The following is a 16,049-nucleotide window of genomic DNA, read 5'->3' as shown; positions in this document are numbered from 1 at the left end:
GTATGGCCTTCCTGAACCCATCAGTTCCATATCTGCATGACAGTCATTGGATCCTCACAAGCAGTATGATCTTGCAACAATAAACTAAAGTATCAGTAGGCCAGGATTCTCTCACTGTTGAATTCTGACACATGCTACCAGCCATTTCTCCTTTTTACACAAAGAACAAAATGATCATCTTACAAATAACTAACATTTAAATGGGATTTGTGAATCAGAAGCCCACTACATAATATTTCCTTATTTACAGAATGTAGATGATGTTACTTCTACCTATGTAATGCTAATCATTTGCAAACATGTACATTTTATGTCAATTCACCATTTGTTACATTCTGCCTTCACGGTATTACAATTTTAACAGCTAGCAGAGGGAGAGAGATAGAGAGGGAGCGTCTTATCATTTTCACTAAATGAAATGGGTACCCTGTCTTCTTCATTGTATTCTAGAGTTATTCTCTTTTAATCTATAAAATACTTTTTCAAAGTCAATAAATTCTATCTTGGTTAACATTTATATTTTTCAGGGACCTGTTTCATGGCAAATCCAGTGTGTTTTGTTGATATCCAAGAAACAAAATTCCATTATTATTCTTTACATAATAAACTCTCTTATTTTACCCTTAACCTACTGTTCAAGATCCTAACATAAGTTTTATATTCTGCATCTGCATCCGCAGGATAATTTGTCTGTAACTCTAGTAGTTACTTTTATACCCTTTTTTAAACAGTACTGTAATTTTCCCCTGTTACCGTGCTAAGACTCTCTTTTACCAACACATATTGGGGAAATTTAGCAGTCTCATATGACAAGAAGTTACATTAAATTCTAAGAGATCATTGTTGATGCTGTATATTTTGATATTATTAGAAGTGTATTCCAAACTCAGGGTCCACTACCAAAGCCGCATGGACCATAACTTCAAACAGCCAAATCTGGAATGCCATATATTTATTGAATGGCTTAACATCTAATTTCGTCCAAGAATGTACTTTTTGAGGTTGTGGGGCTGCGGTAGTTAGGAATAGGTTGGATTTCAGTTAGTATTAAACAGTATCCCATATCTTTCTTGTTGTCAAAATGGACCTGGCACAGCTTGTGAAATGGCACCATAAGGCTTATAACATCCATACTGCAACAACTAAGTCCTCAGTGAGAGGAGATCCTCATGGAAACATTTTAATAAGATATTGGCATATATTCACCAGACTCATCCATAAATCAATGAATGTTCATATGTAACACTAAAAGTAGGATTATTACCCAAACACAATGAAAAGATATAGTTGAGTTGCTTCCTCAAGAGATGAACACTTCTGTTCGTAGAAAACATTTAATCTTATAGAATAATCAGCATCTTTAATTAATAACATCCTTCTGGATTCTTCAAGAAGCTAAATACTGAATTAAAAATATTAGTAAGAGGTTAAGATTGAGTCTGGGACCTCACATCACCAACCAGTTACTAAGCTTGCTACACCACAATGTGCGCTGTTGTGAATCATTCATTGAAAGAGGTGTCAGTTACCGTCTTCATCATTTAATAGCAAAGCACCATATAAACGTGACTGCGTATTGTGATATTGCCATTGCAAGCTGTGAAAGGAAGTCCCTTGAAAGGATGTCAACTACAGTCACACCTGGATTCTGTTACCCAAGGAGCCAGCCATGATGGCTGAGCGGTTCTAGGTGCTTCAGTCCAGAACCACATGGCTGCTACGGTCGCAGGTTCGAATCCTGCCTCGGGCATGGATGTGTGTGATGTCCTTAGGTTGGTTAGGTTTAAGTAGTTCTAAGTCTATGGGACTGATGACCTCAGATGTTAAGTCCCATAATGCTTAGAGCGATTTGAACCATTTTTGTTATCCAAGGATCTCTTTAGTTACTTCCATTGTGGCTTCAGAAAGTACTACTGTACTCTTTAAGTTACAAAAGAGGCATTCTTGAACAAACAGCCTTTTATATTGGTAATTCTTGATCTGTTAGGTGTGTATGCTTCCACCTGCATGTACACTACATTATAACATCTCCGTGGCTGTATACTCAGGAGCAAACTATCCATCCTGTTGTGATTCTTCTGTGTTTAAGACTTTAGTTGCTGCAGAACATACTTTGACCCATCATCCAAGAGAATGGAATCATCTAAAATTGTTTAGTGTTACTTATTGTGGTTCCTATTAATAACATAACATTCCCCTTAAGAAGCAAGATTAAATGCCACTTATCTGTGAATGATTTACCTGTGTGTCAATTGTCCTCTACGATTACCAAATTTCTTTGTCGAGTATAGAACCCAGACTCTGGTGAAACTGGTAGAATGTCCTGTGATTGAAATTTTCTTAAAAATCATTCTGCACTCGTTTTAGTTGTCCATGTTACCATTTTACTATCATTCTGTCACATCTTTATCTACATCTACACTCCACAAGCCCATTATGATGTAGGGTGGAGGGTACCACTAATATTTCCTCCCTTCCCTGTTTTAATCATGAAAATTACATGGGAAGAACAACTCTTGGTAAGCATTTTATTTTCCCATCATGGTCATAAAGTAATATCTTGCTTGACTGTTCATGAAATGTCTGCTTTCAGAATTTTAACAAGAAACCTCTCCATTGTGCACAATACCTTTCTCAAAGTGTCTGTCACTGGACTTTGATAAGCATCTTTGTAATACTCTCATCCTGATTAAATGAACCCACAATGAGAAGCTGCACTCTTCTTTGGATCTTTCCTGTCAATCCTGTTTAGTAAGTGCCACAGATTCATCAGCAGCACTCAAGAATCAGTCAATGATGGTTTTGCTTTCACAGGTGAATAACATTTCCTTAGAATTTTTCCAGTGGGTCTCTACCTGGAATTTGCTTTTTCTATTTCTAGTTTCCTGTGGTAGTCCCATTTTAGCTCACTCTGAATGAACATATCTAATGTGTTAGAGTGATCACTATTTCCAGTGATTTATCAGCTAATGGGTCTTTCCACCAATTTATACACAGCATTTTACATTTATTGATGTTGAAGGTCAACTTTCACTTCCTCATCGAGCATCAGTCCTCAGTAATTCCTCCTCTACTTCACTGGTTTTCTGGCATTGGAATTTTCCTATGTAAAATATAATTAAAAGTGAACAACCCAATGGAGATTCATATTTTATCATTTTATTTACCATATATATCACAATTATCAATTTTAACATTCCCATTAGATACTCTCGAGGTTGCTTTTACCTCTGGTGATTTCATCTCATTGAGATCTGTCAGCTGTGAAGTTCTGAAACCATTCACAAAGTTGGCCCATTATTCTACAAGTTTGTATTTTGTTCACTGATTGGCAGTGTGTAACTGTATCAATGGCTTCTTTAAGTTAAGTAACATGACGTCAACCTGGTTGCTGCTATCCACAACACTCTGAATCACATGAATGAACAGAGTGGGCTAGTTTCACAAGCTCTCTGTTTGCAGAAGCAATGCTTATTCTTACATATAAGTTTCTTGTTCTCCAAAAAGGTCATAATATGTACACATAAAGTATGTTTCATAATTTAACACAAGACTGACATCATCAACAAAAACATGTAAGAATATTCATCTTCATTTTCTAGTGACCTACAATAAAGTTCTGAGTGGTAGAAATGCTATAAGACTTGCGGGTGTTATTTCTGACAGTACACTGAACTGACTACAACACCTCTGAGATCTCAAAGGAATTGCAACAAAGCACTGTAAATTCCTAAGTGATTGTTTAGAGAGGTATTGTGTCTACAGGTCAATGACTGAAGTCCAACTTTTCTACAGCTGCACTATTTATGGCCCACTGTGGAAATCTTTTTTGTCTATCATGATGGAATACTGGAACACTGTTAGGTACAAATGCTCAGTGAACCAGCCCTCTAGCTAACATCTGTGCTGAATCTAGTAAGCAACCTCTCACCTTTAGCACACTAGTGTAGAAGGTACAACAAATTCAGGTAAGTAAAAAGTTTATGTATTTCACACATTTATTTACAATGTACCTCCTGACTTCCAGAGTTCCCTTTATCTGACACTGCATGTGCCAGATGATTCAAAATTATAATGTTGTACTGTTTGTGCTGTTTTACCATTATCTCTCACTGATTGTGCCAGAAATTGTGTACTTTTTGACATATGCAATTGCCACACAAAATTTTTACTGTATCATTAATGGTGAACAACATTTGTGCTTCTTGAAAAATTTTTGCACCAGTATCCTTGTTCAAAAGCAATCATTTCCCATTGATTCATTGTGTGTTTACGTGATGAAATATATATTTTTTGAGAATTTTTAGATGCTTATGAGTGTTGTGAGTAACCTGCCTGTACAAGACAGGTAGCAGAACTGATCCACAAAATTACTGTCATATCTCACTGATGTCCACTTATTGTATAATCCTAAACATATTCTGAGTTCAAACATAATGAAGTTAAAAAAAGGAAGAGAGAGACCTCCATGCCAAGCAGAACAGATTCTCAAAACATCAGTAATTAAAACCTAAACTTGCAATTTTCTCATATGAAATTCTGAATGCCATGGATCAAGTAGTTGCAGTATTTCTTGACATCTGAAAAACATTTGAGTCAGCACCACATCAATGATTATTAAAAAAGGCATGATTATATGAGATACTGAACAAAATTTGGGACTGGATTGGGCGTTTCTTGGTAAGGAGTTATCTTGGATGACAAGTTATCAACAGAAATAGAAACAATGTTGAGCATGTCCCAGGAAAGCATGTTAGGACCCTTGTTATTCATATTGTAAATTAAAGGCCTGGCAGGCAATATTAACAGTAATTCCAGAATTTGTGCAGATGATGCAGTTATTTACAATGAAGTACTATGGAAGCAACTGCACAAACATCCAGTCAGATCTTGATAAGATTTCAAAATTGTGCAAATATTGACAGCTTGTTTTAAATCTCCAGGAATGTAAAATTGTACACTTGATGAAATTCAGAAAAGTATTATCCTATGACTGCAGTATTAGTGAGTCAGATTGGTAGATTTCAGTTTGATGACTGGATACTGGGAAAATGCAGTCAGTTTACAAAAAAGTCTACTGACAGATCACTTGTGTGCTCCAGCTTAGAATATTGATCAAGTGTGTGTGCACAATAGCAAATAGAACAAGCAGGGATACTGAACATCTACAAAGAAGAACAATATGAATGATCACAGGTTTGTTTGACACACAGGAGAGTGTCACAGAACTGCTGAATAAATTGAATTGTCAGACATTTGAAGATAGATGCTCATTATTCCACAAAAGCCTAGTTTCAAAATTTCAGGAATCATTATTAAGTGAAGAATGTAGATATAACTTGTGAACAAAGTACAGAAGCAGTTGCAATTTTATTTTCTAGCACCTTGACTGGTTCCATCTGTCAAGGACATTTTCAACTGGTTATGAACTTACATCATGGAAGTACACAGATGCAGACCGCATGTATACATCCCCATGATATTAGATTCACAACCACTTGAAATGACCTCAGAAGATGAAACCAGTCATGGTGTTAGAAAATAAAATTGGATTTGGTGCTGTAATTTGTTTTCAAGTGATTACTACAGTTGTAGATACACTGAACTAGCATGTACTATTTACTGGCCAAAAAAAATCTAGATATGTTCTTGAGCTTCCTCAATAATGTATACTAATTACAGAATGCACAGAGGCATCTAAGTCACCATTCTTCTTGTTCACCATATGCAGCTGGGACAAGTTGAAGCTCTAATATATTGTACCATGCTAAGTGTCCTCTGCTGGAAGGTGCAAGATCCATGCTGTAGAGTGGTTGAGGAAGAACAGTTCAATGAATATTTGTGAGCTCCTCTCAGACGTGCACTTGTGTGAGGCCTTGTGTTGTCATGGGGAAAGAGAAGTTTGTTTCCACAGTGGTTTACAGAGTTTGTATGTAGATATAGGTGGTGACTACTAATGGAACAGCAAGAGTACAATCTATTGTCCTCCTTATATTTGCTCACCTTCAGCAACACTGCAGTACTGTCCGCCGAGAATTTGGGTAAAATCAACAAAAATGTTTGGCTTCCAAGCTTAACATTACAGTTGTATAGATAGACGAGCAGACTGCCATCTTGGCTATTTAGGGAACTCAGAGCTTGTGCTTAATGGTATTGTCACTGCTGCAACATTAAACCCTAGTTTCTTTACTTTTTTCCTCCCTTGTGAAGCCAATCTGATGTAAGTATTACTTGTCTATGGCAATACAATTTAAGGCTCAGCAAGAAAATCCTGTATGCCTGAGTATGTTGCTAACTGTATCAGTATAAATATGAGTGGCGTTCAATAAGTAATACAACACAATTTGTTTCTCTGTCAGTTTCAGTTGAAAAAATGTGGAATTTGTTGTGAGACATTGTGGAATATTCCCACTTCTGCCCCTATAGTTTCATGAAGTTCCAATAAATGCCAGTGCTATACAGAGCCTTCAAAAAGGCGTCTGTAATGGTACTGCATTCCAGGCAGAGACTGTCACCGAGTTTCTTTCGGTGGGAAACCAGACCATCATATATATTTATTAGGAACTTGCATAATGTCCACAGAGAGCTGGCAGTGAGCAGAAGCATGGTGAGTCACTGGGCGAAACATCTATTGTCATCGCGATAAGGTCACGCAAAGTTGTCCAGTCTCCTGCATGCCAGCCTTCTACAAACAGCTGTGACTCCCGGAACAACTTCAGCATGTTTATTGCTGCAAAAATGCAAACAGACTTATCCTGCTTCATGAAACACAAGGCCTCACACAAGTCTGCACACCCAAGAGGAACTCAAGTATCTTCATCAGACTGTTCTTCCTCAACCACCCTACTGCCTCGATCATCTTCTGACTTCCATCTGTTTCACCCTATGAAGGACACACTCCATGGGAAATAGTACATGTTTGATGAGGTGGTTACTGATGCAGCAAGACATTGGCTCTGACATGGAGCAGCAGAGTGGTATTATGTGGGCATAAAGGCCCTTGAGTAAGGTGGCATAAGGCCATCGCATTGACTGGAGATTATGTTGAAAAACTGGATTTTGTAGCCAAAAGAGTGGGGAATAATATGGTGTATAGGAATCCTGAATAAAATCAACCTGCTTTCAGAAAAAAATGTGCTGCATTACTTATTGATGACCCCCTCCTATCTGAGAATGACACGGTGATTTTATTTATACTATTCTCTGGTGGCTCTGAATTTGAGGGTATCTGTTCTGGAATATCCTCCCATTGTGTCCCTAAACTCATGCTAGACATGCTTACTGTGCATGGTGTGAAGCTACAAAGCCACCAGTAGGCTCTCTGAGCAGTTGAGATGTTATTGTTGGAAGACATTCCTCATCTGCCCTAATTTCCTTTGGGCTCTGCAAACAATACAGCTAGTATACGAAGCAGAGGAAATATAAACAATTTGGAAGACACCTTCCAACATTTATAAATTCTGGTAAATGAGGTGTCAGTCTTCCATATCCTAGGATACATTCGAAAACATGACCTGACAGGTGCAACAGAAAAAGATATATGCATGTAGGGCACACTGTGACAAACTGACATTTAATTACATTACCAAGGTGTCAAGAAGAAAAGTCATGAGTGACTGGGAAAATGAGTGTCAGCATAATAAACTAAGTTTAGAAAGGTGAATGATCTGGCCATGGAAAACCCCTTTCTAGTCACTGAGATGGAAGGAAACGGCATTATAATCAGGTACTACACAGGACAATCATCACTAACTCTTTTTGTGGTAAGACCCAATAATGTCCATGGTTTGATGTCTGCCATTATTGATGTTACACATGTTACAGATTGTGTTTTATTCTTTGGCAAAGGCAGAATGCTAGATTTACTACTCATTTCAGATAACAGTGAGGTGAGTGTAGATAAGGTTCTGAAGTTTCACGTGTTGTTGAAACTACTGTTCAGTTATTTAGGAAGTAGATTTTAATGTGTATGAGTGGCTGATTTAATCTTTCTTTCCCTCAGAGACCACCAAGATGAGGGTATTGGACTGATACTTTTTTGTTTTATTATTTAGTATTTTACTTCTTTTAATGTATATTTTATACAAAAGTAATTGAAATTTAGAGTTTCAGTTTATGTATTCAAATGCTTCCTGCAGCGAGAACATCATGACTATCTTCACTTAAAAGCTTAATTCAAGAATATTTTGTCTGTCTCTGTGCTGTTCATATAATGTATCTCAACACATAAATCATTAATCTTGATGTTAATTTTATTTTGTGATTTTGATACACCAGAAATATAAAGTTTTTGGTGTTTGAATGCTAAGTATTTTTTGCTAGATGTTAATTCATAGTACAGTTTGTTTCATAGCAGCATGTCTCCTTAAAGAGTCAAAATTGTTACTCTATGTTTTATCTGAGGAGCGCATGAAGGGTGATGTTTCAGGACTGAGCATTATACCTGAATTTCAAATTATATGTTGTAGTTTTAATCTCCAAACTTCTTTGTGTTTATTAATAAACTACCTTTGCCTTGCTAATGCATCTGTACATTTTATTTCTGCTCATTTCTAATAGTAACCAGAAGTTTAATAAGGTCAGCAATGCTATGAGATGGAATGAAAGTAAATATTGTTGTGTACTAAACTATCTTTTATACTGACAAAATAATGTATTTATTACCAAAATGCATAAATACACATTTTATTGTCTACATAGAGCAACCATACTGAAAATTACATTTCACCTCAATGATTTTTAGAGAATAGCTTACAGCAGTAACAAATTAGCAGTGATAAAATTAAATGCAAAATTACAAATAAATTATGTGACATTGTGATAGACAGGGAAAGGTTGAACCTGAATGAATGATATGTATGTAGGAAAAAGCCATAACTCACAATACTTAAAAAATATTTGTGCTTTGGGCACTTTCAACACAAATGCAACAGCCACTTTGACAGAATGACACCCAAAAAACCTCTGAAAGAGTACACTCTACATCCAGTTCCAGCAAACCACTGAGAAGAATCTTACAATAAAGAGAACAACAACCAAACACACTTAGAAAAGTAACACATCTCTGTCAGTGTCTTAAATGGGATGTATTTTCAGTTCTTGAAATAATTCTGCTATTCTTCTTCTGAAGCTGGCACTTCTTCTATTTCTGGCTTCTCAGTGGGAGCTGGGGTCTCTGGCGAGGTAGGCTCCTCCACGACGGGTTCCGGACCCTGGTCTACTTGCTCCTCTTCTGCTGGCTTGCTCTCTGTCTGATCACCAGCAGGCTGTGCCTCCTCTTCTGCAGTATCTGCTACTACTTCAGGTACTACCTTTTTTCGAGGCATGTCCTCGTCTACACCAGCCCATATATCTTCTATATCCTCTTCCTTTGCAGGTTCACTCTCCTCTGCTTTCTTTTTTGCCTCTTCTTCTTCTTCTTGCTTTCTTCTGGCTTCTTCTTCTTCTGCCTTTATCCTTGCTTCCTCTTCCTCTTTTTTCTTGGCTTCTTCTTCTGCCTTCTTTCTGGCTTCCTCTTCTTCTGCTTTTCTCTTGGCTTCTTCTTCTTCTGCCTTTCTCTTGGCTTCCTCCTCCTCTGCTTTTCTCTTTGCTTCCTCCTCTTCTGCTTTTCTCTTGGCTTCCTCTTCTGCCTTCTTTTTAGCTTCTTCTTCTGCTTTTCTCTTGGCTTCCTCTTCTGCCTTTTTCTTTGCTTCTTCTTCTGCCTTCTTTTTAGCTTCCTCCTCTGCCTTCTTCTTGGCTTCCTCTTCTGCCTTCTTCTTGGCTTCCTCTTCTGCCTTCTTCTTGGCTTCCTCTTCTGCCTTCTTCTTGGCTTCTTCTTCTGCTTTCCTCTTGGCCTCCTCTTCTGCTTTCCTCTTGGCCTCCTCTTCTGCCTTCCTCTTTACTTCTTCCTCCAGCTTCTTTTGTACTTGCTCAGATTGTGATTCACCATCAGTAGCTGATTCACCTTCCTTATCTCGTTCTTCAGCAGCAGATGCAAGTCGTGCATCTTCTCTCTTTTGCTTGTTTTTGCGATTCTCCTCTAGGGCAGCTGTGTGCATGTTGAAATTTGCTGTGGCTACCGCTGCAGATGCCAGTGCCTCTGCATATTCCTTACCCTGCAACAACAACAGGTTATGTGACACAAAGTGTACCATGTAAGACGTTACTAACAGTAAAACTCTACTACCTTTTAATCCTTAAATCCAAAACTATGATCTCTGCCCTGCTTCAGAACATCATTTTACAATATTTTCTATTTTTGTATGATGTTTCAGATTTTTCAGCTTTACTACCATTCATTCATTTATACATTCATTCCCTCATCATGTTCCAAACATCCCATCAAGATGGAGAACCTTCAGGGATGTGGAACAAGTGACAGAAACACTCTATTAACAATACAAATCGCTAAACTGCTTAATACTACTTGTACTTACACTAGCTAAATGTAATTTATTAAATTAGCAGGAGGGCCATTACTTTTAGAAAAGCTGCTACTCACTCAATTATATTAATGATTTCTTGCTGTAACTGTCCATTAGATATTGGTATCTTACTTCATCGAAAAACATTTTCATTAATCCTCAGAAATTCAACTAATTTTAAAAACTGAATTTTAGTTATTTTGTAGTTGCAGTACTATTAGCATATTTGTACAGGTAACTAGAAATGTTTTAAATATTGGGGAATAATGCAGCTCAGTAAAGCTAATTTTTATGTCTAGTTACACAATTGTGCATTTACTAATATTGTGCTGTTTCAGTATCCACAAAATTATATTGACAATATAGCTCATCCTTTACATTGTTACGACTGCATTTTGAGCTTGTATAGTGATTAGAAGGTAGAGGGTACAAACTGTGGAGGAAAACAGAGACTGGAATACATCCAGCAAATAACTGAGGACATAGGTTGCAAGTGTTATTCTGAGATGAAGAGGTTGGCACAGGAGAGGAATTCTTAGCAGGCCGCATCAAACAATTTAGAAGACTGATGGCACAAAAACAAGTAGTGATCATGAACTAGTTTCATCTCCATTTTTGTAGCAATAAGCATTATTGCTTATTAAATAATTTCAGAATCAAATTATTCAGTCCAGTGAGGAGAATCAACCTGGATAAATTCAGGTGTCCAATTCCAACAATCAGACACTAAAGTTGTCAGTATTTGTCAAATAACCTTCTTGATAGAGAGGTTTGTGGGAAACAGATATGGAGGTGCTGCCCACTTATCCACACTGAAGACAGTGTAGTCAATATCTGCAATCATCTTGGTTAGAATGTTTCACATACAGACTGTCTGACTACTAAATGTCAGTATCAATCATTCATCATGTTTCATAGGTACCAACCAACAAGAGAATTTCCAGGGATGAGGAATGAATCAAGATAGCGTTTACATTAACAAAAGACAGCAAATCATAGAACTTAATCTGTGTACTCTATTAAAAATAAATTATCACACTATTCCTTAATACAATCTAAAATTAAGCAAGTAAACTAGAAAGAAACCTTCTACTTTTAAGAAAGTTGCTGCCTCCTCAGTTATACTGTGTATATTTCTGCTATTAATAGATTCATATTTATTTGATTAAAATAGCATTTTTCAATGAAAATTTGCACCAACATCAGTAAACTCTGAGTCCAATATGTTACTGCCTGTCATGCAGCTTTACGATGAATGCTACTGCTTGCCACATAATTAACAGAACTTTTTAATCACTGAATCTAGGTATTCAGATAATTGGTAAAAAGTCACTAATAATGTACATTTTCAATGTTATTTTGGACTGGTAGGGATATCCAATTTCTTGCTTTATGTTAAGACAGAAGCTTGTTGAATATCTCACCACCAGATTCCATTCTGAACTCTCGATAAGGAGGCAACACCTACACCGAAATTATTTTTCTGTCACGTATTGTGACTGATCACAACAGCTGACACTGGTTTTTATTAATCAGTAACAAAAACCATCATGATCATCACAGTCTTCTTCTTCTTCTTCCCTTCAAGGAGCTGTTGCCTGTTCCGAACTCACAAACAAAATTATTCACATCTTTTTTATGTCTTCCACTATCTCTTCTCTCATTTGGCTTGTAGTACAGGATCTAAGGAATTCTGTGACCTGGCATTCTCATGAGGTGTCGTCTCCAATATTCACAATATTTTTAATTTTTTCACTCATGTTGAAAATATTTAATTCTGTTCTAACATCTTCATTTCTAATCATGTCTCTTCTTGTGCAGCTGTTTGTCTTTCTTATGAACCTCATCTTTGCTGTTTGAATTTTATTTTCTTTGATTTTTTTTAACCTAGCTGTCACTTCCGTAGGATAACACAGGGACTGCCACTATTTTATAAAATTTCATGAAGGTCTCTTTTTGTACCTTATGGCCCAATGTTCTGCTAATGGTACCACAGACAGCTTGGAATTTGTATATTTTATTTTAAATATCAGAAGCAAAATCAAAACTTATAGCACACCCTAAATAAGAGATTTGAGACACTTGTTCTAAAACTAAATTATCCAAAACAGTTTTTGATCTGACTGGATATATTCCTGGAAATGCCATTACTTTTGTTTTATTACCAGAAACTCTGAAGTTGTACTTCTTGCAAGTATTGTTCAGCTGGTATACTGCTCTTCAGAGTTCATCTTCATTCTTTTAAATAATAACAATGTCATCAGCAAACAAAAGGACATTCAAATGTTCCTCATTCATTACCTTTATCCCTTTGTTTACTTTATATTTCCATGTAAATATTAGAAAAGGTAGGTGATATTTCACACCCTTCTCTAACACCTTGGTTAAAAACTGTTTCTTCTGACTTCTGTCTGTATTTATTACAATGCACATAGTGTTGTAAAGATTTTGCACTACCACTATTAGGTGATAAGGATATTCACATTCAGACATAATTTTTCATAGGCTATCATGCCTCACAGGGCAAAATCCTTCTCAAGTTTTATAAAGGCCATATGGGTTTCTATATTAATTTCTCTGTGTTTTTGTATAATGGTTTTAATTACAAACACATTGTCTGTAGATGAATGATCTTATCTAAATCCATTTTGTTCTTCATTGTAAAATTACTGGCTAACTCACAAACAGCCTCGGATACAGGACTGGATCAGCTGATGACAAAAACCATTAAGGAGTAAATGTATCGAGAAGTGAGCATATGAATTCCAAGATCCATAAAAATGCTTCTGCGAGATGTACACTCAACTACTTTACACAATATTCTTACTGGTCACTTCTGCTGAATGAACAATTTATTTATTTTAAGTGAACTGGTAAGGAGAAAGGAAAGCATCACTGGTCTGGCGACAGATCTGTCAATCAGACTTGACTGACTGGAAAGTCATCCTCAGCCAGTGGCATCATCTGGATCCGGTACAGAGGAGTGTGAGGTCAACATGCTGCTCTCTTGACTGCTGTCGAGTTGGCAGACCTGCTGCCACTATTTTGCATTAAAGTAGCTCCTCAATTGCCATCATGAGGCTGAATGGACTCTTTATCACATTCCTCCCACCAATGAAAAATCCCCAGTAATACTGAGAATTGAACCTGGGTCCCCTGCATTGCAGTCAGACAAACTGATTTCTCAGCTACATCTACATCTATACTCCGCAAACCACCATGAAGTGCTGGCAGAGGGTATGTCCCATTGTACCAGTCACTAGGGTTCTTCCCATTCAGTGCACATATGGAGAACAGGAAGAATGATAACCTGAATGCCTCTGTGTGTACAATCATTATTCTAATCTTATCCTCACAATCTGTATGTGAGTGATACATTGGGGGTTTTTGTATATTGCTAGAATTGTAATTGAAAGCTGGTTCTTGAAAATTTGATAACAGACTTTAATGGGATAGTTTACGCCTATCTTCAATAGTCTTCTAGTTCAGTTCCTCCAGTATCTCTGTGACACTCTCCCACAGATCAGACAAACCTGTGACCATTCATGCTGCACCTCTCCAAATACATTCAATATCTCTTGTTAGTCCTATTTGCTATGAGTCCCACACACTTGACCAGTATTCTAGAACCAGTCACTTGAGTGATTTGTAAGCAATCTCCTTTGTAGACTGATTGCACTTGCCCAGTACTCTACCAATAAACTGAATTCTACCCCTTACCTTACCCACAACTGAACTATGTGATCATTCCATTTCATATCCCTACAGGGTTTACGAGTGTGAGTCAAATGAACACCTTAAATATTTTTTAAATATTATTTATTGTGCAGAAGTGGTACAAAGCTGTATCACTTTTCAACATAATCTCCCCCATGCTCAATGCAAGTCCTCCAGTGCTTACAAAGTGCATAAATTCCTTTAGAAAAAAATTCTTTTGGTAGTCCGCGCAATCACTCATGCACCGCGTGGCATAGCTCTTCATCAGAATGGAACTTCTTTCTTCCTATTGTGTCTTTGAGTAGTCCAAACATACGGAAATCACTTGGGGCAAGGTCTGGTGAGTATGGTGGATGAGGAAGACACTCAAAATGCAGGTCTGTGATTATTGCAACTGTTGTACGGGCAGTGTGGGGCCTTGCATTGCCATGTTGCAAAAGGACCCCTGCTGACAGCAATCCACGTTGCTTTGATTTGATTGCAGGCTGCAAATGATTTTTTAGGAGATCTGTGTATGATGCACTGGTGACAGTGATCCCTCTAGGCATGTAATGCTCCAAAATGACACCTTTTTTGTCCCAAAAGAGAGTCAGTATAACCTTCCCTGCTGGTGGTTCTTTTCAAAACGTCTTTGGTTTTGGTGATGAGGAATGGCACCATTCCTTGCTCTCTCTCTTTGTTTCCGGTTGGTGGAAGTGAACCCAGGGTTTGTCCCCAGTAATGATTCTTTCAAGGAAGCCATCACCTTCTCATTCAAAGCGCCGAAGAAGTTCTTCACAAGCTTCAACATGTCATTCTGTCATTTCAGGAATAAGCTGCCGTGGCACCCATCTTGCAGACACTTTGTGAAACTGGAGCACATCATGCACAATGTGGTGTGCTGACCCATGACTAATCTGTAAACATGCTGCAATGTCATTCAGTGTCACTCAGCAGTTTTCCTTCACTATGGCTTCAACTGCTGCTATGTTCTGTGGAGTCACAACTCGTTATGCCTGACCTGGACGAGGAGCATCTTCCACTGAAGTGACACAATTTGCAAACTTCCTACTCCATTCATAGACTTGCTGCTGTGACAAACATGCAACACCCTACTGAACCTTTATTTGTCGATGAATTTCAATAGGTTTCAAATCTTCACTACGCAAAAACCGAATAACAGAACGCTGTTCTTCCCTGGTGCAAGTCGCAAGTGGGGCGGCCATCTTTATACACTGCAACGGTATGTGTGAATCTGCACTATGCTGCCACCTACAGGCAATTATGCACACTGTTTGTAGCATGTTTACCAACTTACAGGATAATGGCACGAAATTTCGATTTGTTATTACAAATTTAAGGTTTTCATTTGACTCACCCTCGTACATCCACATATTTGTATGAGCTGGCCCATTCCAACAGTCACTCATTGATATTATAGTCATAAGATACTATGTTGTTTTTTTTTTCATTTTGTGAAGTGCACAGTTTTACATATCAGAATGTTTAAAGCAAGCTGCCAATATTTGCATTACTTGGAGACCTTATCAAGATCTGACTGGATAATTATGCACCTTCTTTCAGACAATACTTCACTGTATATAACTGCATCATCTGCAAAAAGTCTCAGGTTACTACTAATATTTTCTGCAAAGTCATTAATATACAACATGAACAGCAAGGGTCCCAACACACTTCCCTGGGGCACACAGGAAGCAGCTTCTACATCTGACAATGACTCTACATCGAAGATAACATACTGCATCCTCCCTACCAGAAAGTTCTAAATCCAGCCACTTGACATCCCATATGATCATACTTTTGACAATAAGCATAGGTGTGGTACTGAGTCAAATACTTTCTGGAAATCAAGAAATACTGCATCTACCTGACTGCCTTGATCCAAAGCTTTCAGTATGTCACATCATAAAAGCGCAATCACAAGATCAG

At 37.5% G+C, this 16,049-nt stretch overlaps 1 protein-coding gene across 6 annotated transcripts in view; it reads right to left on the bottom strand.

The window, feature by feature from the left end:
• Positions 1-8,633: 8,633 nt before the first annotated feature.
• The window catches only part of LOC124612038 (axoneme-associated protein mst101(2)-like), a 117,060-nt gene continuing 109,644 nt past the window's right edge, over positions 8,634-16,049 (bottom strand). For all 6 annotated transcript variants that reach the window (XM_047140299.1, XM_047140440.1, XM_047140361.1 and 3 more), the window contains one exon: positions 8,634-10,094. In XM_047140299.1, the coding sequence (XP_046996255.1) occupies positions 9,114-10,094 (981 nt within the window). In that variant the 3' untranslated portion in view covers positions 8,634-9,113. The remainder of the gene's footprint in view (positions 10,095-16,049) is intronic.

The sequence above is a fragment of the Schistocerca americana genome, chromosome 1 (assembly GCF_021461395.2).
Source record: "Schistocerca americana isolate TAMUIC-IGC-003095 chromosome 1, iqSchAmer2.1, whole genome shotgun sequence".
NCBI lineage: Eukaryota > Metazoa > Arthropoda > Insecta > Orthoptera > Acrididae > Schistocerca > Schistocerca americana.
The sequence above is the reverse complement of the archived record's forward strand: the minus strand, read 5'-3'. Positions and strand labels throughout refer to the sequence as shown.